Source organism: Monodon monoceros, unplaced genomic scaffold (assembly GCF_005190385.1).
Source record: "Monodon monoceros isolate NGI ecotype Baffin Bay Population unplaced genomic scaffold, NGI_Narwhal_1 Super_Scaffold_10, whole genome shotgun sequence".
Lineage (NCBI taxonomy): Eukaryota > Metazoa > Chordata > Mammalia > Artiodactyla > Monodontidae > Monodon > Monodon monoceros.
The window spans coordinates 46,098,557-46,121,186 of NW_021703766.1; the positions used below are offsets into that span (position 1 = coordinate 46,098,557).

Genomic DNA, 22,630 nt, shown 5'->3' on the forward strand with positions numbered 1-22,630 from the left:
ACGGTGCAGCAGGGAACAAGCCCCACTGGAGCTCCAGGCCTAAGGGAGAAGACAAGTATGTCATGGCTCAAAGGCAGGGGCTGGAGAGGAAGCCCCTTCTCAGAGGGTGGTCAGGGAAGGCCGCTCTGAGGAGGTGGCACGTAAGCCGGGATCTGGAAGGCACCCCTGGAACGTGGGACATCCCCAGTGCCAAGAACAGGGACTTAGCTGTGAAATAAATGAAACGGAGGGAAGGAGGCAGGCCTTCGAAGTGCCAAGAGGGAAAAGAATACAGGCAGAGTGACCAGCGTGGCCAAGGGCCCGAGAAGGGAGCCTGGGGTGTCTGTGGAAGGCACAGCAGGTGCCAGCATGGGTGGAGCCAACAGAGAGAGAGGAATGGAAGGGATGAGGGCAGGAGGGAGGACAGGCCACACCCGACTCCACGAGCCACTGTGTGAGGGATTTCTGTCTTGATCCTTAACGTCACAGGAAGTCCTGGAAGGGTTTATCGGGGGGTGACAGGGTCTGATTCCGGCTTTAAGTAGGCAGCTGCTGTGTGGGGTACGGACTGGGAGTCGAGACAGGAAGCAAGAGGGGCTATGGTAGTACCGAGGCAAAAGGAGCCAGTGGCACAGGAGACGAAGGAGAAAAAAGGCACCAACAAGTGCGATTCCATGGGGTGCCCAGGCCAGGCGCATCCACGTCCATGTCCTCTTCGTCCCTCACGACAGCCAGGGAACTGAGCCCCACTGCGAAAGTGGCACGGTGGCTGGTCTGACTCCAGACCCTGGGCCCCAGCCCTGGGCTACCCTGCTGAGCAGAACAAACTGCACCCTGGAGGGAAGCTCGGTGAACTGGAGGTGGCCGAGCTGTCCTTAGTGCACAGGCCTGTCCTCGTCACAGCCTCAGAAATAACAGTTGACTGCTGGTCTAATGGCAGATGGGGACCTCTCTCCCTAACAAGGGCCCTCCTCTGAACCAGAGGGGTGTTCACAGCTGGAGGGCATCTGGGGTCTCCCTCTGTTCAGGCACTCTCAGATGGGCTGACTTGGCTGACCCAGGTCCAGCCCTGCCTGGTAGGGAAAACCCAGGCCCTTCAGATCTTCTTTCTTTTACTCTGTAACTCTCTGTGCCTCAGCTTCACCATCATTATGCCTCTTCAGCAGGTGAGGAACTCCCTCCTAGAAATGTTGTGAGGATAAATGAGTTAATACATGTAAAGACCTTAGAGTAAGGTCTGGCTCAACAGAGCATTCGTTCTAATTATTCTTTTATTCATTCAACAAACATTTACTGAACACCTAGTTATATTCCCGGCACAAATAAATAAATAGGAAATGTCAGGAATTCCCTGGTGGTCCAGTGGTTAGGACTCCGTGCTTCTACTGCAGGCCCCTGGTTGGGGAACTAGGGGCTCGATCCCTGGTTGGGGAACTAGGATCCCGCAAGCTGTACTGCATGGCCAAAAAAACAAGAAGAAAAAAAGAAAATGTCACACCAGGTAGGGTAGGTGCTATGAAGAAAAATAAAGCAGGGTAAAGGTAACAGTCATGGAAGGCAGAGCAGGACACTCTGAGAAGGTGGCATTTGAGCAGAGACCTCACAAAGTTAGAAAGAGAACTGTAATGATATCTGGGGAAAGAGGATTCTAAGCAAAGGAAACAGCAAGTGCGAAGGTCCTGAGGTAGGAAGTGTGCTTGGCATGTTTCAGCAACACCATGGAGACCAGGGTGGCTGAAGTTGAGGGAATTGGTGGTAGGAAATGATTCTGGAGAGGAGTCCAGATCACGTAGGACTTTGTAGAGTAGAGCATCAACTTTGGAGTTTACTCCAAGTGGAACTAAAAGCCACTAAGAGTCCTAAACAGAGAAATTACAATATAAGATTTACATTAAAAAGATCACACTAAAGTGATGCACTATTAAGCGTACCTGCCAAGACCAAGGGTCTGCAGACTTCTCCTGGAAAGGGCCAAATAATAAATATTTTAGGCCTTGCAGATCACACAGTCCCTGTCACAGCTTGGTCACTAGTCAATTCTGCCACAGGACAGCAAAAGCAGTCATAGATAATTGGTAAATAAACGGGTGTGTTATGTTCCAATAAAACTTTATTTATAAAAATAGGAGGCTAGGGACTTCCCTGGTGGCACAGTGGTTAAGAATCTGCCTGCCAATGCAGGGGACACGGGTTCGAGCCCTGGTCCGGGAAGATCCCACATGCTGTGGAGCAACTAAGCCCGTGTGCCACAACTACTGAGCCTGCGCTCTAAAGCCTGCGAGCCACAACTCCTGAGCCCACGTGCCACAACTACTGAAGCCCGTGTGCCTAGAGCCCATGCTCCACAACAAGAGAAGCCACAGCAATGAGAAGCCAGCACACCGCAACGAAGAGTAGCCCCCACTCACTACAAGTGGAGGAAGCCCGCGCGCAGCAACAGAGACCCAATGCAGCCAAAAATAAATTAATTTTAAAAAAAAAAAAAAAAAAAAAAAGGAGGCCAGGCAATAGTTTGCCAACCTTGCTTCAGACCTTATTTCTGGTTTACAGGAAATACAGGCACGGAGGAACAAAGAAAACAGTGCCAAAAAGCAAAAATAAGACACATCCAGAGTATGCGACATCCTACAAGACAACTAGTCTGGCTTGTCAAAAAAAAAAAAATTAATGTCATGGTCGGGGAAGAAAGACAAAGGCTGAACTAGATTAAAATAGGCCAGAGACAACATGTACCTTGGTTTTTCAAATCTTGGTCTGAAAAACAACATTTTGAGGACAACTGGGGAAATTCAACTACGGCACAGATCTAGATAGGATGTTAGTAAATACATATTATCAATGATCATCTCAGGCATGATAAGGGCACCAGGATTCTGTAGAAGAAAGTCCTTACTCTTAGGAGATGCCTGCTGATGTATTAAGGAGAAAGGTGTCACAAAGTACGAACAGAAGTTCAAGATACAGCATAAAACACAGCCAGGGGGGCTTCCTAGGTGGCGCAGTGGTTGAGAGTCCACCTGCTGATGCAGGGGACACGGGTTCGTGCCCCGGTCCAGGAAGATCCCACATGCCGCGGAGCGGCTGCGCCCGTGAGCCATGGCCGCTGAGCCTGCGCGTCCGGAGCCTGTGCTCCGCAACGGGAGAGGCCACAACAGTGAGAGGCCCGCGTACCGCAAAAAAAAAAGCACCACAGCCAGATGAGGCAAACGTGGCAGACGCTGAATTGCTGAACCTAGGTGCAGGGTATCTAGCTGCTCATCTACGATACTGTTCTTTCAACTGTTCTGTCCACCTGAAACAACGAGTTGGGGCAGGGAGTAGGGGAATCGCTCTAGGTGCCCTGGGGAGAGCCGACTGGGGGAGGAAGCGAGCAGGCCGCTGCAGCATCCAGGCAGCCACCGGTCACCAGCGTGGCCCCTGTCGGTCCTCACCCCGCCCCCACCCCTCCCCAGGCTCAGGCCTGCGCAGGGCAGTGAGGACAGCCACGAGCAGAGCAGCCTCCCTCTTCTGGGTTTCTGGCTCACACCTTCCCTGGGGTTAAGGTCAGCAATCTGGGGTTTGGTCTCAGAGCAATCCTATCAGATTTCTTTCTAGTGGCAGTGGCAGGTACGAAGAGGAGGAGGAAGCTGGGGGCTCTCTAGCCCGCACAGTCTTAGTAAAGGGATTCTTCCCCATGCCAAAGAGCATGGTATCTTCCTATAATGGAAACTACAGCAGGTCTCTCGCCTACTAAAACGTTTTGCCAGCTCCCCACTGCTCCTTCTCCAGGCTTGCGAAGTGTGTGCCAGGTACTGCTGAGTCAAGGGCTTCCTGTTTATCATCCCCCTGAATCTTTTAGCAACCCTGTGACAAACCCCAATCGATTCACTGCTTGCCAAGCCCTGTGGGGACCTCCATCTGGAGTCCAGGCGCCAGCTGAGCTTGCCAGCTTCAAGGCCTCCACTTCCCCTCTTCCAAGACCCCTGGCCCTTGATTCTTCAGTGATGCTTAACCCTCTTGTCCCTGGAATGACAAGCTGCCTCGCCTCCAGGCCTTTTCACATGCTGGTCCCTTTTCCTGAAGCCACCTTCTTCTTCCTATCTCCATGGCCAACTCCTACCCATTCCTCAAAACTCAGCCCAACACCTAGACCCTATGCACCTACCGGTCTCAATTTGCTTTTACTGGCAGTCCATGTTTCTGTGCCCAGTTTTCATCTGAGTAACACCTCAGCTGGCCTGCGATGGTCACCCTGTTCCCCATGGTGGGGCAGGTATATTTTTAATCTTGGGAAGCTTTGCAATGACAATTACAGTATAGATTACAGTAATATGTCTTATGATACTGTTCTGTGTATGCTCTAGAAATGCACTGTCCACTAGCCATATGGGGCTATTTAAGATAATTAAATAAAATACAAAATTCCATTTTCAGTCTCATTAGCCACATTTCACATTTCGAATGCTCAACAGGCACATGTGAGCAGTGGCTACCCTCTTGGACACCACAGCTGTTGAACATTTCTATCATGGCAGAGACTTCTCTTGGATGGCACTGTTTTAGGTTTCTCCAGAGGATCAGCTGAATCCTCACCCCACAGACAAGCTAAAGGAATATTTCTCAAAGTGAAGCCAAAGGGACAAAGTGAGGGAGAAATATTTGCCACTCATTACAAAGATCTAAGCTCTCTTATAAAGAGCTTTCAGAAATGAATAAGCAAAAGACCAAGTACCCAAAAGAAAAACAGACAAAGGATATGAACAGACAGTTCAGAAAGGGAAACTCACATGGCCCCTGAACACACGAAAGGACACTCAAACTCACCAAACGTTTGGTAAAAATCCAAGCGTTTGAAAACACAAGGCTGTGAGGACACTCTTAGACATGGCCTAAAAGCAGCATTTCTCAAAATTACAAATGCATGTTCCCCTGTGACCCAGCAATCCCACATCTAAGAATTCATCTTACAGATTTAACTATAAGTATGTCGAACAAGATAAGCACAAGGTACTGCTTATCTAATTATTGCTTATCTAATTATAATTATCTCATTATTCTAATGAGCCCAAAAGGCTGAAGCAACCCCAGTCACCATGAATAAAGAGCTGCTAAACAAACTCGGGGACACAGACGTGCAGCTGTTAAAAAAAAAATGCAGCAGCAGCAACTCTATATATACTGAAGTAGAGAGAGTCCCCAACATACATTAAATAAAAAGCAAGTTCAGAACCGTTTGGGTACAATGCCACCTTTTGTGTAAAAAGAAAAAACAAGGGGAGCAGGGCACCAGAGTCCTATCTGAGTGAGCTTGTCTGCGTTCACGGTGAGGAAGCTCTTGCAGGATACATAAGAACAGCGGTTAACTTGCGGGTCAGGGATGGTGGGGTGTTACGGGGCTGCAGTGAGAGCGAAGCTTTCACTAGACACCTCCTTCTGCTGTTTGATTTCTTAACTAGGTGAATCTGTATCTCTTCTGATTATTAAATTGATCTTTTAAAGAACTGAGTTTCTAGACCACCTGCCTCGAAATTAATGGAGATGCTCATTAAAAATGCAGCTCCCTGACCCTCTGCAGATCTCTAGACAATCAGAGGCCCCGAAGTGGCCCAGAGCGCCTCACTGTTAACAAGCCCCCCCACGATTCCAATGCAGCCCCCAGTCTGAGGACACGGGGCGGTGTGGACGGGAGTCTGTGGGCTGAGAAGCCCTGCACGTCCTAGCTGGCAAAAGGGCTGAGATGGGAAACTCCTAAGGAGGGGCTCAGGGCAATCTATCCATCTGCACCCCTTCTCCTCACACAGAGCCTGGCCGCTCTCAAAGGGCCGCCACACAGAGGCCCAGACTTGCCTCTCATCCGGAGAGTCTACATGGAAGGTCCTCTCGATGACTGTGGTCCACTGCAGGCAGCGTATGACGAAGGTGTTGGGCCGCGGTCTCTCGGTCTTCATCAGCTGGCATTCTGCAGAAGAGGGATGTGAGCAGGGAGGGTAAAGGGACAGCCCTGCCAGTCTGCACCCCACATTCCCCAAGTCACCTCCTGTGTGCCAGCCCCATGACACTTTAGTGACCGAGACAGCCCTGGCCTTGCCCCGCAGGGCTCAAGGTCCAGTGTGCGTATGTGGAAGGGAGACGGCCCTTCCAGTGATGGCTCAGTGGTCAGGGCGGTGACCAGGGTGGGGAGCCTAAGAGGCAGCCAACCCAGCCCAGGGGCTCAGGAGGCTTTCCCTGAGGAAGGGGCATCTCTGCATTGAGCTCTGAAGGCAGAAGGGTGCGTCGTATACAGAAGCCTAGAGGTGAGAGAGGGCCCAGCTTACTTAGGGAAGAGCAAATTCCGTGTGAGGCGGGGAGAAGTGAGAGACAGGCTGGAGAGGTGAGCAGAGGCCAGCCTGCGGGGCTCAGGGGGCATGGCGAGGAATCTGGACTTTGTCTTGAGGGCAGCAGGCAGCCATGGAAGGCTTTAAATAGGGAAGGGACATGAACAGATTTAGACGGATCCCTCTGGCTGCCGTGCAGAGGGTGAGAGAGAATGGAGGCCGGGAGCCCAGGAGGCTGGGGCTACACCGGAGTGTGGCAGGGGAGGGGAGGGAAAGACAGGTAGATGGGCCACAGAGGAGGTACAGAGAGGCATCTGGGATGACACCCTGGCCTCTGGCCTGAGGATGAGGGGGCAACAGGGCCCTCCCAGAGAAGGAGATGGGGAGCAGAAGGTTGGGGAGGGAGAGGAGACCCAAAGGCCAGTTTGGGACACGTTGGGTATCCCACGGTGGGCATCCCAGGGGGAAACATGCAGGAAGCTCCTTGGCGCAGGTGGGGAGAGTTCAGGAGGGGAGCCAGGGCTGGGGACAGCCACGTGGGGGTCACGAGCACACAGGAAAGCCACCAGGACAAGGCTTTAAGCAGGACAGAGAGGGGCGTGGGGGCTGGATTGCAGAGCGACCAGGTGGGGTGGCCTCGAGAGGCGAGGCTGGGGAAGAGGCTAGAGCAGGGAGCTAGTGGGGAGGGGACAGTGGTCTGGGCTACGAGGTGGCGGTGGAGGTATCTTTGAAATGTTCTAAGGAAGTGGGACAAGGATGTGGTGACCAATCAGGTCAGCGGGGAAGGAAGGTGGCAGCGGGCTGAGGGCAGGTTCTGTGAGGCCCAGGCAAGGGCTTTGCACCGGCCAAGCTTTCACTGGTCAGTGTCTGGCAGGAAGGCACCACTTCGGGTACCACAGAGGGGACAGAAGGCCAGAAAATGCCCCAGCTTCTCTCTGCTTCCCGCTCTCCACTGCTGACCAATACACCCCCCAGGCCCAGTAACACAGCGGTGGAGCAGGGAAAGGGTGCGAAATAGATCTGAGGGCAAAGAGGCCCCAGACAGGCCCATAGCCCAAGAATGATCAAGCCCCACGTGTCCCCAACACCTGCCAGCCGTTCTCTGAGCCCCTGAGACGCACCTGCAACAGAGAAGTTGTTTAAGGGGGGCAGGGTCTGGTCGGGGGCCTCGGGCCGCTCCTTATATCCAATGAAGGAGCCGTCGCTCTTCAGCAGGAAGTACCGGGGCCGCCAGGTCTTGATGTATTCACCTGTACGAAGGCAGGGCGGGAGGGAGAGAGGTCAGGGCAGCCAGCCCAGGGTGGCAGTGCCTCACAAGGGGCACCACACTGGGAGGAGGATGGACAAGAGGGTGGGCAGGAGGGTGCTTCTCCTGGAGAAACCCTCGAGGTGGCCCCTGCTAGTGCAGGCTGGGCACTGGGCTGGGCCCAGTGATCCAGAGGTCATGCCTGGCAGGAAGGCGCCTGCCGCAGCGCCTCAGGGCACCAGCTGCCTCAGCGTGTGTCCAGCAGTGAGCCATCCTTGCCAGCGCGTGGCCCAGTCCCAGGGGAGGCCCAGGCTTCCAAACACACATGCCCTGTGGCCCTGTAAGGCCAAATCCCATGAGCGGGTATTCACCAGTACAGCTGTGCAGGTGGATCAAATGTCAAAACACTGTGCCAGGCGGGGTATAACTGTCGCTGTGCCCTCCAAATGCTCCTTGACCCCTTCCATTTTTTCTAACCATGAATATCCAGGCACCCTGTACACACACACACACAGGTGCACACTATAAGGACCCACTCCTCAGAGGGCTGCTAAGGACTAAAATAAGATGGTGAAACATATATCCACACAAAAAACATAAATGTCCACAGCAACATTATTCATTATAGTAAAGGGTGGAGGGACTTGCCTGGTGGTCCAGTGGTAAAGAATCCACCTTATAATGCAGGGGACGCGGGCTCGATCCCTGGTTGGGGAACTAAGATCCCACATGCCGCGGGGCAACTAAGCCCACATGCCACAACTACTGAGCTCGAGCGTCTCAACTAGAGAGCCTGCGTGTCGCAAACTACAGAGCCCACGCGCCCTGGAGCCCATGCACCACAACTAGAGAAGAGAAAACCCGCACGCCACAACTAGAGAGAAGCCCAGCACCGCATCGCAAGAGCCCATGTGCTGCAACAAAAGATCCCACATGCCTCAACGGAGATCCGGTGTGCTGCAGTTGCAGCTAAGACCCGATGCAGCCAAAGATAATAAATAAATAATAAATAAATAAATAATAAATCTTAAAAAACAAAGAGTGGAAACTCAAAAGTTCATCAACTAATGAATGGATAAACAAAACATGACATATCCGTATGATGGAATATTAATATTAGTCATAAGAAAATGAAATATTGGGAATTCCCTGGTGGTCCAGTGGTTAGGACTCTGTACTTCCAGTGCAGGGAGCACGGGTTCGATCCCTGATTGGGGAACTAAGATCCCTCATGTCGTGCAATGCGGCCAAAAGAAAAAAAAAAAAAAAGGAAATGAAGTATTAATACATGCTACAAGGTTGATGAATCATACCTTATGCTAAGTGAAAGAAGCCTGTCACGAAGGATCACAAATTATATGATTTCATTTACATAAAATGTCCAGAATAGGGAAACTTACAGATATGAAAAGTTGATTAGTGGTTGCCTATGGCTGAGGAGGGGGCGAGTCTGGGGGGAGATTGGAGGGTGATGGCCAAGGGGGAGTCCTTTTTAGGGTAGTGAGAATGTTCTGAAATCGATTGTGGGTGATGGATGCACAGCTCTAAATACCCTAAAAGCCACTGAACTGTACACTTTAAATGGCTGAATTGTATGATATGTAAATTATATCTCAAGTTGCTAAAAAAAAAATGAGATTTCAAATATAAAGCAAACATAAAGCACCCAGCCTAGCTAGGGCCCAGCACACCAATAAATCAATAAATACTCTTTATCATCAGTCCACTGGGCAAGCAAAGAGTGTGCCAGGCCCTTCACTCACATAGCACATGGAGAGGCAGCATGGCAGGGTGCGCTCCAATAAGTCACCTCACTTCTCTATGTCTTTGTTTCCTCTTATGAGGATATCCATTAATTAATGATAATGATCAGATAGTACTATACAGCGGTACTTTGTGCCTGCCAAGCACTGTCCTAAGTATCTTATAGGTTTTAACTTGTTAAATTCTTTCAACTGTAGATACTAAATGATTCCATGTATGTAAGGTTCAGAAACTAGCAAAACCCCAAATTCAACAGCACAATAAAAGGACTATATACCATGACCAAGTGGGTTTTATCCCAGGACTGCCAGGGTGGTTCAAATACATGAAAATCAATCAATGCAGTATATATCGTGAAGGGTAAAAAACACAAGGTCATCCAGATTGACACAGAAAAGGCATCTGACAAAATCCAACGGTCTTTCATGATAAAAATACTCAGTAAGCTAGGAAGAGAAGGGAATTTCTTCCACAGGATAAAGGACATCTGTGAAAAACCCACAAGTTAACAACATACTCAATGATGAAAGGATGAAAACTTTCCCCTAAGATCAGGAACGAGACAAAGATGTCCACTTTCACCACTGCTATGAAACACTGTAATGGAAGTTCTAACCAGAGAAAAAGAAAAAGATAAAAAGTATCCAACTTGAAAAGGAATAAGTAAAAGTATCTCATTTGCAGATAACATGATCTTATATACAGAAAATCACAAATAATCCACAAAACAATTACTAGAGCTAACAAATTCAGCCAAAGCAACACACAGAAACAAATTGTTTCTATACACCAGCAATGAATAATCCAAAAAGGAAATTAAGAAATCAATTCCATTTATAACAGCACAAGGAGGCAAAGATTTATACACTAAAAACTACAAACACTGCTGAAAGAAATTAAAGACCTAAATAAATTCAAAGATCCTGTGTTCATGGATTGGGAGACCTGATATTAAGATTACAATACTATCTAAAGCCATCTACAGATTCAACACATTCCCTGTCAAAATTCCAATAGCCTTTTTTGCTGTTGAGGAAGAGTCAACCCTCAAATTTACATGGAATTCAAATTCATGTGGCAAGGGGTTCCAAACAGCCAAAGCAATGTTGAAAAAGAAGAACAGGGCTTCCCTGGTGGCACAGTGGTTGGGAGTCCGCCTGCCAATGCGGGGGACGCGGGTTCATTCGCCAGTCCAGGAGGATCCTGCGTGCCGCGGAGCGGCTGGGCCCGTGAGCCATGGCCACTGAGCCTGTGCATCCGGAGCCTGTGCTCCGCAACAGGAGAGGCTACAACAGTGAGAGGCCCGCGTATCACACACAAAAAAAAGAAGAACAAAGTAAAAGAACTCATACTTCCTGATTTCAAAAGTTACTACAAAGCTACAATAATCAAATCCGTGTGGTATAAAGATAAACATATAGACCAATGGAGTAGAACTGAGAGTCAAAAAATAAACCTACATACTTATGGGCAACTGATTTTCAACAACAATACCAAGACCATTCCAGGGGGGAAGACCAGTCTCTTCAACAAATGATGCTGGGACAACTGGATACCCACATGCAAAAGAACAGAGTTGGAACCCTATACCATATACCATATAAAAAAATTAACTCAAAGTGGATCTACCTAAATATAAGAGCTAAAACTATAAAACTCTTAGAAAAATACACTGGGGTAAATCTTCCTGACACTGGACTTGGCAACAGATTCTTAGATATGACAACAAAGTTAAAAATAGATCAAGTGGACTCACTGAAATAAAAAACTTTTGTGCAAAGGATGTTATCAAGAAAATAAAAAGATAACCAAACAGAATGGGTGAAAGTATTTGCAAATCATATACCTGATAAGAGTCTAGTATCCAGAATATATAAAGAACTCTTACAACTAAGAAACAAAAACACAGTCTGATTAAAAAATGGGTGAAGGGGGGGGAAGGGTAAGCTGGGATGAAGTGAGAGAGTAGCATTGACATATATACACTATGAAATATATAATAGATAGCTAGTAGGAAGCAGCTGCATAGCACAGGAAGATCAGCTCAGTGCTTTGTGTTCACCTAGAGGGGTGGGATAGGGAGGGTGGGAGGTAGGTGCAAGAGGGAGGGGATATATGTATACATATAGCTGATTCACTTTGTTTTACAGCAGAAACTAACACAACATTGTAAAACGGTTATACTCCAATAAAGATGTTAAAAAAAAAATTAAAGAGCAAAAAAACTTGATAGACTTGATTGTATAAAACTATGAACTATATGCCAAAAATCAGTATTGACACTTTTGAAGAGTTAAAATCTTAAAATACATACATAACATAATCAATACAACAAGATGTGAATAGGCATAAAAATAATTTACCCAAATCTTAAAAGAAAAAAAAGGGTGAAGGACTTAAACAGACATCTCACCAAAGATATACAAATGGCCAACAAGCACATAAAAAGATGCTCAACATCATCAGTCATTAGGGAAATGCAAATCAAAACGAGATACCACTTAATACCCACCAGGATGGCTTTTATTTAAACAAAAACAAAAACAAAAAAACTAAAAGAAAAAGAACAGGTGTGGGTGAGGATGTGGAGAAATGGAAACCCTGTGCACTGCTGGTGGGAACGTAAAGTGGTGCAACCCTGTGAAAGCTTGGCGCTTCCTCAAAAAGTTAAATACAGAATATACTGTACGTTACACATACAGAATGTATGACCCAGGTTTTATACATTTCTTACCCACATTATCTAACTATATACAATAGATTATAAATAATATAATCTAATAGATATATATGTCCCAGCAATTCCACTCCTAGGTGTATACCCCCCCAAAACTGAAAACAAGTACTCAAATCCTTGTATACAAATGTTCATAGCAGCACTATTCACAATAGCCAAAAGGCAGAAATACCTTAGATGTCCATCAATAGACATACGGATAAAGAAAATGTGGTATATTCATACAATGGAATATTGTTTGGCTATAGAAGGGAAAGAAGGGGCTTCCCTGGTGGCACAGTGGTTAAGAATCCGCCTGCCAATGCAGGGGACACGGGTTCGAGCCCTGGTCCAGGAAGATCCCACATGCCATGGAGCAACTAAGCCCATGTGCCACGACTACTGAGCCTGCGCTCTAGAGCCTGCGAGCCACAACTACCGAGACCTCATGCCACAACTACTGAAGCCCGCGTGCCTAGAGCCCGTGCTCCCCAACAAGAGAAGCCACCGCAATGAGAATCCCGCGCACTGCAACAAAGAGTAGCCCCCGCTCACCGCAACTAGAGAAAGCCCGTGAGCAGCAACAAAGACCCAACACAGCCAAAAATAAATAAATAAATTTAAAAAGAAAAAAAAAAAGGAATGAAGTACTGATACGTGCTACAGAATGGATGAACCTCAAAAACATTATGCTAGGGGCTTCCCTGGTGGCGCAGTGGTTGAGAATCTGCCTGCCAATGCAGGGGACACGGGTTCGAGCCCTGGTCCGGGAAGATCCCACATGCCACGGAGCAACTAAGCCTGTGCGCCACAACTACTGAGCCTGCGCTCTAGAGCCCGTGAGCCACAACTACTGAGCTCACGTGCCGCAACTACTGAAGCCCGCGCGCCTAGAGCCCGTGCTCCACAACAAGAGAAGCCATCGCAGTGAGAAGCCCGTGCACCACAACGAAGAGTAGCCCCCGCTCGCCGCAAATCGAGAAAGCCCGTGAGCAGCAGCGAAGACCCAATACGGCCAAAAATAAAAAAATTTATTTTTAAAAAAAGTTATGCTAAGTGAAAGAAACCAGACTTTTGTGGCCACATATTGTATGATTCATTTATATGAAATGTCCAAAATAAGTAAATCCATAAAAACGGAAAACAAATTGGTGGCTGCCAGGGGCTGGGAGGAGGGGGAATGAGAACTGACTACTTAACAAGTACAGGGCTTTCTTTGAGGCAGATGAAAACGTTTGGGAACTAGACAGAGGTAGTGGTTACACAACACTGTGAATGTACTAAAGGCCACTGAATTGTGCACTTTAAAACAGTTAATTCCGTGTTATGTAAATTTTACCTCAATTTTAGAAAGAAAAACAAAACTAGAAAAATTCATCTACTCTATTGGAGGTTGGGAGAGTGGTTACTGCTTGGGAGAGGCACAGGGGCTTCTGGGGACGGACTGACTCTATTTCCTGCCCCGGACACAGGTTTGGGGGTAAGCTTATAATCCAGGCACTTATCTGTGGCGCTTTATATATCGATAACAAGCTAAGAAAAAAAAGAAACCTCGAAGGAACAATATCCTCACAACAATCCCACTTTACAAGTGAGGAAACTGAGGCACAAAGAGGTTTCATCAGCTGCCTGAGACTCACAGCTGTTGACTGGGAGAGCTGGGATTGGAATCCAGGTTTGCTCTGTCCAGAGTCCACGTTCTTGACCACTACGCTGTCTGCCTCTAAACTGGCAGACGGGGCCTGGCCTGGTGGGGCCTGGGAGAGAGCATGCTGAGGCTGTGTCAGAAAGGACACCCGCACATGGCATAAGGGACCCATTGCTTGAGTGGACCTTGCTGAGCAAGAGGCAGCATGTGAGCCAGGAGCTGTCTCAGGAGTTGGAGCCTGAACCTCAGCACCACCACCTCCTTGCTGAGACCTCAGGCAAGTCAGTCTTCCTGCCGAGCTTCAGCTTCCTAGTCTGCGAGACGGTGCCCACCTGATGGGGCAGTAATGGAAATGCAACAAAACTGGGTCTGCCTAGAGCAGAGCCCCAGGTCTGGCAGAGTGGGCACACAGTAAGCCGGAGCTGCTGTTATTTCAACCACCAGGGGTGGGGGGGGGGGGGGTGGGGTGGGGTAGCGGGGGTGTCCAAACAGCTGCAGGGCCCACTTTGCCTTACCCACCTCTGCCAGCTGCTGCTCAGAATGACAGGCACTGGAGAGACCCAGGAGTGACACGCACGCATGTGTGTAGCTATGGTACAAACCCAAGGCAGGTGGTCATCTCAGCAGCTTGTCTGGGTCCATGCAGGTAAGTGGAGACACTGAAGGTCTAGGAGGGGCTGAGATCCACTTAATGCCATCAGCATTAATGCCAGAGACAAAGCCCTGCCCCGGCCACAGTTCTCGGGCCACCTTCAGGGCTCTGCCAACCCAGCCTAGCGAGCCACGGGCCACGGAAACTCAGGAGCCTGAGACCCTGGCACACCCTAACACACTCGCACTATCCACACACACAATCCCAAACGTTCATTCAACAGTTACCAAGTGCCTACTGCATGCCAAGCACTTTTCTAGGGCACTGGGGACATCTCAGTGAACAAGCCAGATAAAATCCCTGCCCTCATGAAGCTGACAATCTCAGAGGCCTGGGTTGTTGACCCATTTCACAGATGTGAAACCAAGGTTCAGAGAGATGACATAGCTTACCCAGTCACACTGAGCGGAAGTGGCAGAGCCAGGGTTGACACCTGCCGAGGTTCAGAAAGCTCCATCAACAGCCCCAAACTCAGGGCCCAATCTGGGTGGGTAGGCCAAGGTGTCTTGAGTACCACCCTGCCTGGAAAGGGCAGCAGGAAAGGATTCTCCCCCGCTCAGTGTGATGGGGGAGGCCTGGCCTGGGGAGCCACCTCCGTCCCTCATCACTGCTCCCTGTCTGCGGGCTGGGACAGGGCAGGATGGGCGGGCACCTCTCCCAGTTTCTACAGGGCCAGCCCCACCAGCCTCCTCGCCCCCTTTAAACATGCCTGGCCCACTCCCCTCTGTGGACTCATGGGCTGCCCCCTTCACCCTTGCCCCAGTTAACTGTGGGGCTCACTCCCCCGCGTCCCTTCAGATCTTTATTCAAACCCCCTTTCTCAGTGAGGTCCTCACTGACCACCCCATTTGGGACAGCCCCCCTCACACCCCTCCTCCTGCTCACACCTGTCTACTCAGGTGCCATGGGCTCTCCCCCCCAATGTAAGACATCAACAAAAGGATGGGGACTTTTGGCTCATCTGGTTCACTGCTGTGTCTCCAGCACCTAGAACAGTGCCTGGAACACAGGAGCTGCTCAACAGATGTCTGCTGAGTGAATGAAAGCGCACAGAGCGGCTACCCCCAGGCCTGGCGTCCCCCTCCACAGGGGAAGGTCTGCGGAAGCCAGGACAGTCTGCCTCCTTCGCTCCTGGGCGCCTGGACAAGCTGACTCTCAGCATGTGCCTCTTCCTAGCTGCCCCTGCACACAGCAGCGTGGGCGGTAAGTGTGCTGGTTCTGGGGCAGGGGCCTGGGGCCTAAGGGTCTAGTCTCTTAGTCTCTTCCCTGTAAATGACTGCATTTCTCAGCTGCCCACCAGCACAAGCAGACCGGGTCATGCGCCGGCTCACAACATCCTGGGCTTCTGAACGCCTGGCGAGTTAAAGCCCTTTCCATGGAGTCGAGGGCCGACGGTCTGATGCTGCATCACCGCTCTGCCCACCTCCTCCAGCTCGCCCTCGCTCGCCCTGCGCCGGCCACACTGGTCACCTCTCCGGTCCAGACACAGTCCCACCTTTGTCCTTGCTGTCTCATTCCCTGCAACACCCTTGCCTGTCTATCCGTGTGGCTCGCTCCCTCACCTCCTCCAGGCCTCTGTTCACTGTCCCCTCCTCAGAGCCGCTTCCACTGAACCCCATCTTTCTCCAGCCCGTTCTCCCTCACAGCTCCTATTTTTCACAACAGCACTTACCACCTGACATTACGTCTGTTTATCTGTTTATTGTTTGTCCCCCCCCCCCCAATGGATTGCAAACTCCACGAGGGCACCACAGTGTCCTCGGAGCCTGGGGTGGCCAGCCCGGCATACCACACACTTCGTGAGTATTTGCTGAATGAATAAATGCTGAATATCATCTCACTGTGTTACTTCAGTTAAGTGACTGACACTCTCTGAGCCTCAGTTTCTTCATTTATAAAATGGGGCTACATACAGGATCACTAATGCAGAGGCAGAACTTGAGGCGTGGCCTGGAGGCTCATGCAGGAGGTCCAGCTAGGCCTGGAGGCTCAGGTCCAGGCACAGCCACAGTCCCTCTGTCCAGACTACTTTCAAAGATCCCATGAAATGGGCTGGTAAGGAGCTACTGGCCAGGGGCAGGGAGGTAGGCAGACAGGGCTTGGAATGCTGGCTCCTCAGGTGGTAAAGACCCTGTACCTCTGCCTCTCAGGGCACAGCTGCCAGGAGAGCCAGGGCGGAAAGGGGAGACACGCAATCCCGTGGGCAAAAGCAGCCCCTTACCGCGCTTGTGGAGCCAGCCTTCTTTGACGACAGACACCTCGTTCATGGTGGCAGCGTGACAGGCTGTCACCTAGCTCGGGACAGCTCAGGGCAGCAGGACATGCAGGAGGTGCGGTGGACAGAGCACAATCTGCAAGACAAGAGAGGAGCCTGTCAGAGTGGGAGGGGGATTGGGCCTCAGCGCCTTCCCTCGGGACAGCCCTCCTCTGAGGCCCCTCGGGCTGCTCTGACAGGGTGGAGCCAGGGCGGGTAGGGCGAGACCTGCCCTGGGGCCCAGGCTGAGAGGGAAGAGGTGGCCATGTCCCCAGGGAGCCCAGTCTTTGGGGGAAAGGACACGAGCTTGCCCTCAGAGCCCACTCTGGAAGGAGCACAGCTCCCTGGCCTGTGCCCGGACACTCAGGACACTCGTGCTGAGCAGAGGCAGCCCCTCCACCCACCGTCACTCCTGGCGGGGCGGGGTGGGGCGGGAGGCAGGCGAGGAGCTGCAGCTCCGCCCCCTGCGTCACTCCCATGCCCCAGTGCTGAGGTCACCTGGGCTGAATCAGACAGCCCTGGGCACCTGAGGGAGTGCTCAAAGCCACCAGTACTTGCCTGCCAGCCCCAAACACACACGCACACGCACACACTCCCTCTCTCGCTAGCTCTCACTCACTCACTCTCTCCTTTCCAAACCAAGGAGCCACCAACCTGCCACCTTTAGCAAACCGAGTACCCCACCCCACCCCGGCACCAGGCCACCTCATATCACTCCCACAGCCTCAGTTCCCTCCTTGTCCCCTTGTCCCCACCAGATGACAGAGGAAAGGAAGGGCTCAGTGCTCCGGATCTTCAACAAGAAAGGAACCTACTGCTTGTACACTTATCTGGGGCCCAGGAGCCAGTCCTGGGGGCTTGACCGAGGCCCTGGTCCCCTCCCAGAGACCTCTGCTTCCGTCCTCAGGGACCAGCAGCCAACAGACTGACGGACGCCGAGGCCGCTGCTTCGTCTCAGGTTCCCGGGGCAGAGGGGAGAAATGGGGGAAGGCAGCCACCAGCTGGGCCCCTACCTGGAGCCACAGGCCTGGACAGGGGCCATGGAGCTCAAGGCGCCTTTCGCCTTTCCTGGCCTGGGGTTATTTGCGGACAGCAGGTCAGGAGCTACGGTGGCCCCCAGAGAAGTGGCAGCTGGCTCTGGGGACACCGTGGGCATCAGCTTTCTCTCGTGCCCCAGGGGAGCTGGTGGGTTGGACACACTACTGCCTGGCATGTGACGGTGGCAGGCTGCCCGGGCCCCAGGCTGAGGGAAGGGAGGTAAGTGGGAGGAAGCCGGAGGAAGACAAGATGGACAGTGACAGGGAAGTAAACAGCGGGGGAGAAATCACGTTCTGGACTCTGAGCTGCAAAGACAGGGTCCAGCAGGGGCTCCGTCCCCCAGCAGGTATGGCTGGCACCTCCGGGGCTCACACCCACAGACTGAACACACCCAGGACCGCCAGATCTTCGCTCCCAAACATCCACCAATCTGTGCTTCAGTCTCAATGGGACCAGGGTTTCCACCCCAGCCTCCCTACAACGCGGCTCAGGTCCAACGCTGTCCTCTCCCACGAGGACTCACCCCACCTCTTCCCCAGCCTCCCATCCTCCCATCTGTCTCCCTCAGCACCTAGAGGGACCCTCAAATCTGACCCGTGGCTTCCCCGGGGCCTCGGGAAAGAGCCAGGCTCCTCAGCTTGGGATTCCAGGCCCCTCAGGCCCTGGCCTCTGCTGCTTCCCACCCCTGCTCCGCCCGTTGTCCTCTCTGCCCTGTCCACCGGCTTCCTGATCCTCTCCTGCCCCGCCTCCCCTCCCCACCTCCCCTCCCACCCTGGCTTTCTCCCTGGGTTCCCAGCCTGTGCTCTCAACCCCTGTACTCCATCCTAAATCTGACCCTGTCCCTCTCTGTTCAAAACCCTTCCATGGCTCCCCAGTGTGCTCAGAACACAGAACAAGGTCCTTTCCACCACAAGAAGGCCCGGCATAAGCAGAAAGGCACCTAGAAAGCTCTCAAGAAAGGCTAAAGACCGTGACAATGATTACCACACCAGCCACGACCCTCCTCGCCGACCCTCACTCTCTGCCAGGCTTCTGGCACTCAGGTCCTCCCTCTGGCCTCCATCCCCAACACCTTCTGTGAGTTCCCCCTCTTCCTTAAGGTCTCAGCTGAACCAATGCCTCCTCCAGGAAGCCTTCCTGACCTCAGAGGCTAGACTGGGTCCTCTGCATGCACCTCCTGGTCAACTCTCCCCACACCTCTAAACACTAATTCAGCGCACCAGCCCGGTGTCTGGCTCTCTGTTGAATGCACAATGAATGAACCCAAGTCTCCCCAAAAGATCCCCAGCCCAGGACCGGACACAGCCTCAGAAACAATTCCAGAATCTATTCACGCCACCAATCTTTTTCTGAGCATGTCCTAAGCTCCAGACTCTGTCCTGGGTTCCAGAGACACAGAGTCACTAAGACACAGCCCCTGCCTTCAGGAAGCTCACATTCCAGTGGGGGAGGCAGACAGTACACAGGTCACAACGTCAGGTGGCAGCAAAGAAAAATGAACAGGGGAAAGGAGGGCAGGGAATGGGTGCTGTGTTAGCCACGCTGTATGAGGGACAGGTGAGCCAACGTGTAGGGAGCAAATTTCAGGCCGGGGAAGAGCAAGTGCAAAGCCCCTGAGGAAGCTTGGGAAGGAGCTTGGGGAATGTGGCTGGCACAGGGTAAGGAGCCGGGGCAGGGAGCACACTTGGGGCCTGGAGGCAGGCGTGGTGGGGAGTTAGGGAATTCCTCTCCAACACGGGGGCCAACACTGCACCTTCCCCTGGTACGAGCTCAGCTCAGAACAGGGCTGGGTTCCCAAACAGGGCTGGGATGGAGAACCCAGAGTCCAAAGGAAGGGTGGATGTGTAAAGGACAGGGGCCTCGTGTCCAATCTCAGCTCTCCCCTCCCCTCCCCTCCCCACCCTCCCCAGCCCAGCAACTTCACCTCTCGGAGTCTCCGTGATTCAGCAGCACCAGGGCTGTCAGCAGCATTAAAGCACCCACTGTGTGCAGAGGCTCGGCCCACTGCCTGGCCCCCAGTGAACACCCAAACACGTGGCTGATCAGAGAGAGGTGAAGGCAGCCGGGTGTGGCCGAGAGTGGTCAGGGTTGCAGAGTCCAGGAGCCAATGCCAGCTGGGTGGCCTTGAGCGTGAGGGCGCTCCTCCAGAGCCTCTCCTGATCACTCCCAACCACCCCACCAGAGGGCCATGACCATGCCCAGGGCAGGGCAGAGGCTGAGAGAGGGGAACTGTTTACTTTGGGTCTCCCAGCTGAGGAGTGGTGGAGGCCCTGGCTGCTGCTCGGCACACCAGAGCCACTTTTTACATTCTCACTGCAGCGACTAAAAAGCCAGCAAGCAGCAGCTCGGGCGAGGGTGGGGGAGGAACTGAAAGATCCCCTGCATCCTGCCTGGATGCTGCCCATCCTCCCACTGAGGGTGGCACGTCAGCTGAGGTATCTGTGACGCAGTCCTGCAGTGATGAAACACCATCACCACAGCCAAGAAGATGGCCAGCTCCCTGGGGAGCTCCCGATGGAGGACACCCAGACCTGCCTCTGGAAGCCAGGCATCAGCACAGCAGGGGAGTGTCTGCATGGCCCCACCCCACCCACTGCTCCGTAGGGTGTCTGGGCTTCAATCGCTGAGGGTCTGGGCAGGAGCTACAGCTGTCAGTTAGAGGTGAGCCACCTGGGAGGCAAGGTGAAAAGAGCAAGGGCACCTCAAAGGAGAGGACACTCACACAATGAAGGAACGTGCACAATTTCATTAGTTATGGGGAAATGCAAATTGAAACCACCCACCAGGATGGCTAAAATTTTAAAAACTGACAACTCCAAGCGTTGTCAAAAATGTAAAGGAATCGGTACTGCTGGGAGTATAAAATGGTTCAACCACTATGGAAAACTGTTTGGCAATAACAATTAAAACTCAATTAAAAACTACCCCATGAACCAGCAATTCCACAGCCCTCTAACAGAAATGAGTGCCTTTGTTTACCAAATGACATGTACTAGAATGTTCACAGCAGCAACATTCACAGTAACCTCAAAACTAGAAACAGACCAGGTATCCACCCACAGGAGAATGGATAAACAAACTAAGGTAAATTCATAGAGCACAACACCACACAGGGACCGAACTACTGATACCTACAACAGGGATGAAGCGTAACAACTTTACACGGAGTGAAAGAAGCCAGACGCCAAATGACACATCAAGTTTGAGTCCATGGACAGCAAGTTCAGAACAGGCAACATGACACCATTTGTTTCTCACTTGTAAAACTGTGCAGAAGATCAAGGAAGCAAATAACCAAAAGTCAGGAGAGTTGTTACATTTGGGAGTAACAGAGGAGGGAGGTTTCTGGGAGCTGACAATGTTCTATTGTGATTACAGAGAATCACAGCTTTACAGTTATTTGTTATACTGTACTGTATAAAATACGTTGAACATATTTTTCTGTATTTTATGATGAAGTCACAATAAAAAACCACCTGGGTTTGGGAGCCCAGAAGATATAGGGGAGCTAAAATCGGGCCTCCTGGCTTCTGGGGCTCCCCCCAACCCCAAGGCTGGCTTGCCTGGATTTTTCACCTCAGGGCCAGTCACCAATGAATAAGGAAGAGGAATCTGGGGTTCGCAGGCTCTGGATTTCAGCCCCAGGCTTTGCTGCTTCTTGGCTGTACAGCTGCAAGCGACACCCTCATGGGCCTTAGTGCTCCCATCTGTACAATGATCTGGCCGGAGGAGGGACGTGCACCCCGGAGGGGCAAGGCTGCAGTGTTGGTGAGTATGTTTAACACAGAAGAAAGCTGAAAGGGAATGAAAATCACCATCCACAGTGGTCAGCTCTGAGCAGGGAAAGGAGAGGTAACTGGAGATGGGTCCCTAAGGGGCAAGGGCAAGGTCTGATGTTTTAAATGTCTGCTAAGTACATGGATGTCACTGACTCATTCTAGCGTATGTCTTAAACACTCTAGTAAATTTCTTTTTTTTAATTTTAGGACTTTTATTTTGGATCTTAGTTCCCCCACCATGGATCGAACCTGTCCCCCCTGCATTGGAAGCACAGAGTCTTCACCACTAGACCGACAGGGAAGTCCCTAATTTTAGGACTTTTTATTTCTGTCTGCCTCGGAGGTCTTATTTCTCAATGGTTTCCAAACTGTAGCTCTCTCAGAAGCTTCATCTCACCTTGCTGGAGTCACGTCCATTAGAGGTGATTTACAGGATGACACAGGGCCACGGGGAGACAGGCCCTCAGATGACTGCCTCGTCCTAGCTGGCAGCCTTGGGAAGGGACTGGGTCCTGGAAAGGGTCCTTCCAAACCTCTTTTCTCATCTGTAAAATTAAGGTCACAGTGGCTCCTGCTACTAGAGGGACCGTGTGGCCTAGATGAGCGGCTCTAGTGCTCCTGTCCTCGCCCCTCCTACAATCTGGGACCCTGTGACCACCTGAGTCAGAGGAAACCCTCTCCTCTGCTCAACCCCTCCCAAGCCCCCATCTCACCCAGAGTAAAAGAAGCCAAAGTCCTTTCAGGAGCCCAGGACCCTATTCTGCATCATCCCCCGCTTCACCTCTCTGAACCCTCCATGGCACCGGTGCCTCCAACACACCTGGACCCCCCTACCTTGGGGCCCTTGCACATGCTGCCCCCTCAGTCAGAAGTGTCTTCTCCAAGTATCCGTGGGGCCCTGCCCCACTTTCTTCAGCCTCAGCTCACATGTCTCTTTCTTCGTGAAGCCTCCATACCCTCCGTGGTCAAGAGGACCTCCCGTGATCCTTCATGAAGGTAAAGCGCTCATCATCACCGCCTCGACCGTACATATTTACTTGTTTACAAGCTTACTGTCGACCTCTCTCCACTGTGATGTCAGCACGGTAAGGGCAGGGGCTCTGGCCTGCTTGGGCACTGCAGAACCCGATCCTCACGTTCACATCCTCAGAACCTTGCACAGTGCTAGGTCCACAGTGGGCACCTAATGACTATCTGTGGAATGAACATGGGTAAGAGTGAAGCTCTGTACCCAGAACACGTTCAAAGTAAGTTAAATTCC

The 22,630-nt window shown here is 51.5% G+C and overlaps 1 protein-coding gene across 3 annotated transcripts in view; it reads right to left on the bottom strand.

The window, feature by feature from the left end:
* AKT2 (AKT serine/threonine kinase 2) overlaps positions 1-22,630 on the bottom strand; it is a 52,128-nt gene that overhangs the window by 15,857 nt on the left and 13,641 nt on the right. For all 3 annotated transcript variants that reach the window (XM_029240154.1, XM_029240137.1, XM_029240147.1), the window contains 3 exons: positions 16,520-16,649; positions 7,394-7,522; positions 5,806-5,917 (listed from right to left, as the gene is read on the bottom strand). In XM_029240154.1, the coding sequence (XP_029095987.1) occupies positions 5,806-5,917; positions 7,394-7,522; positions 16,520-16,565 (287 nt within the window). In that variant the 5' untranslated portion in view covers positions 16,566-16,649. The remainder of the gene's footprint in view (positions 1-5,805; positions 5,918-7,393; positions 7,523-16,519; positions 16,650-22,630) is intronic.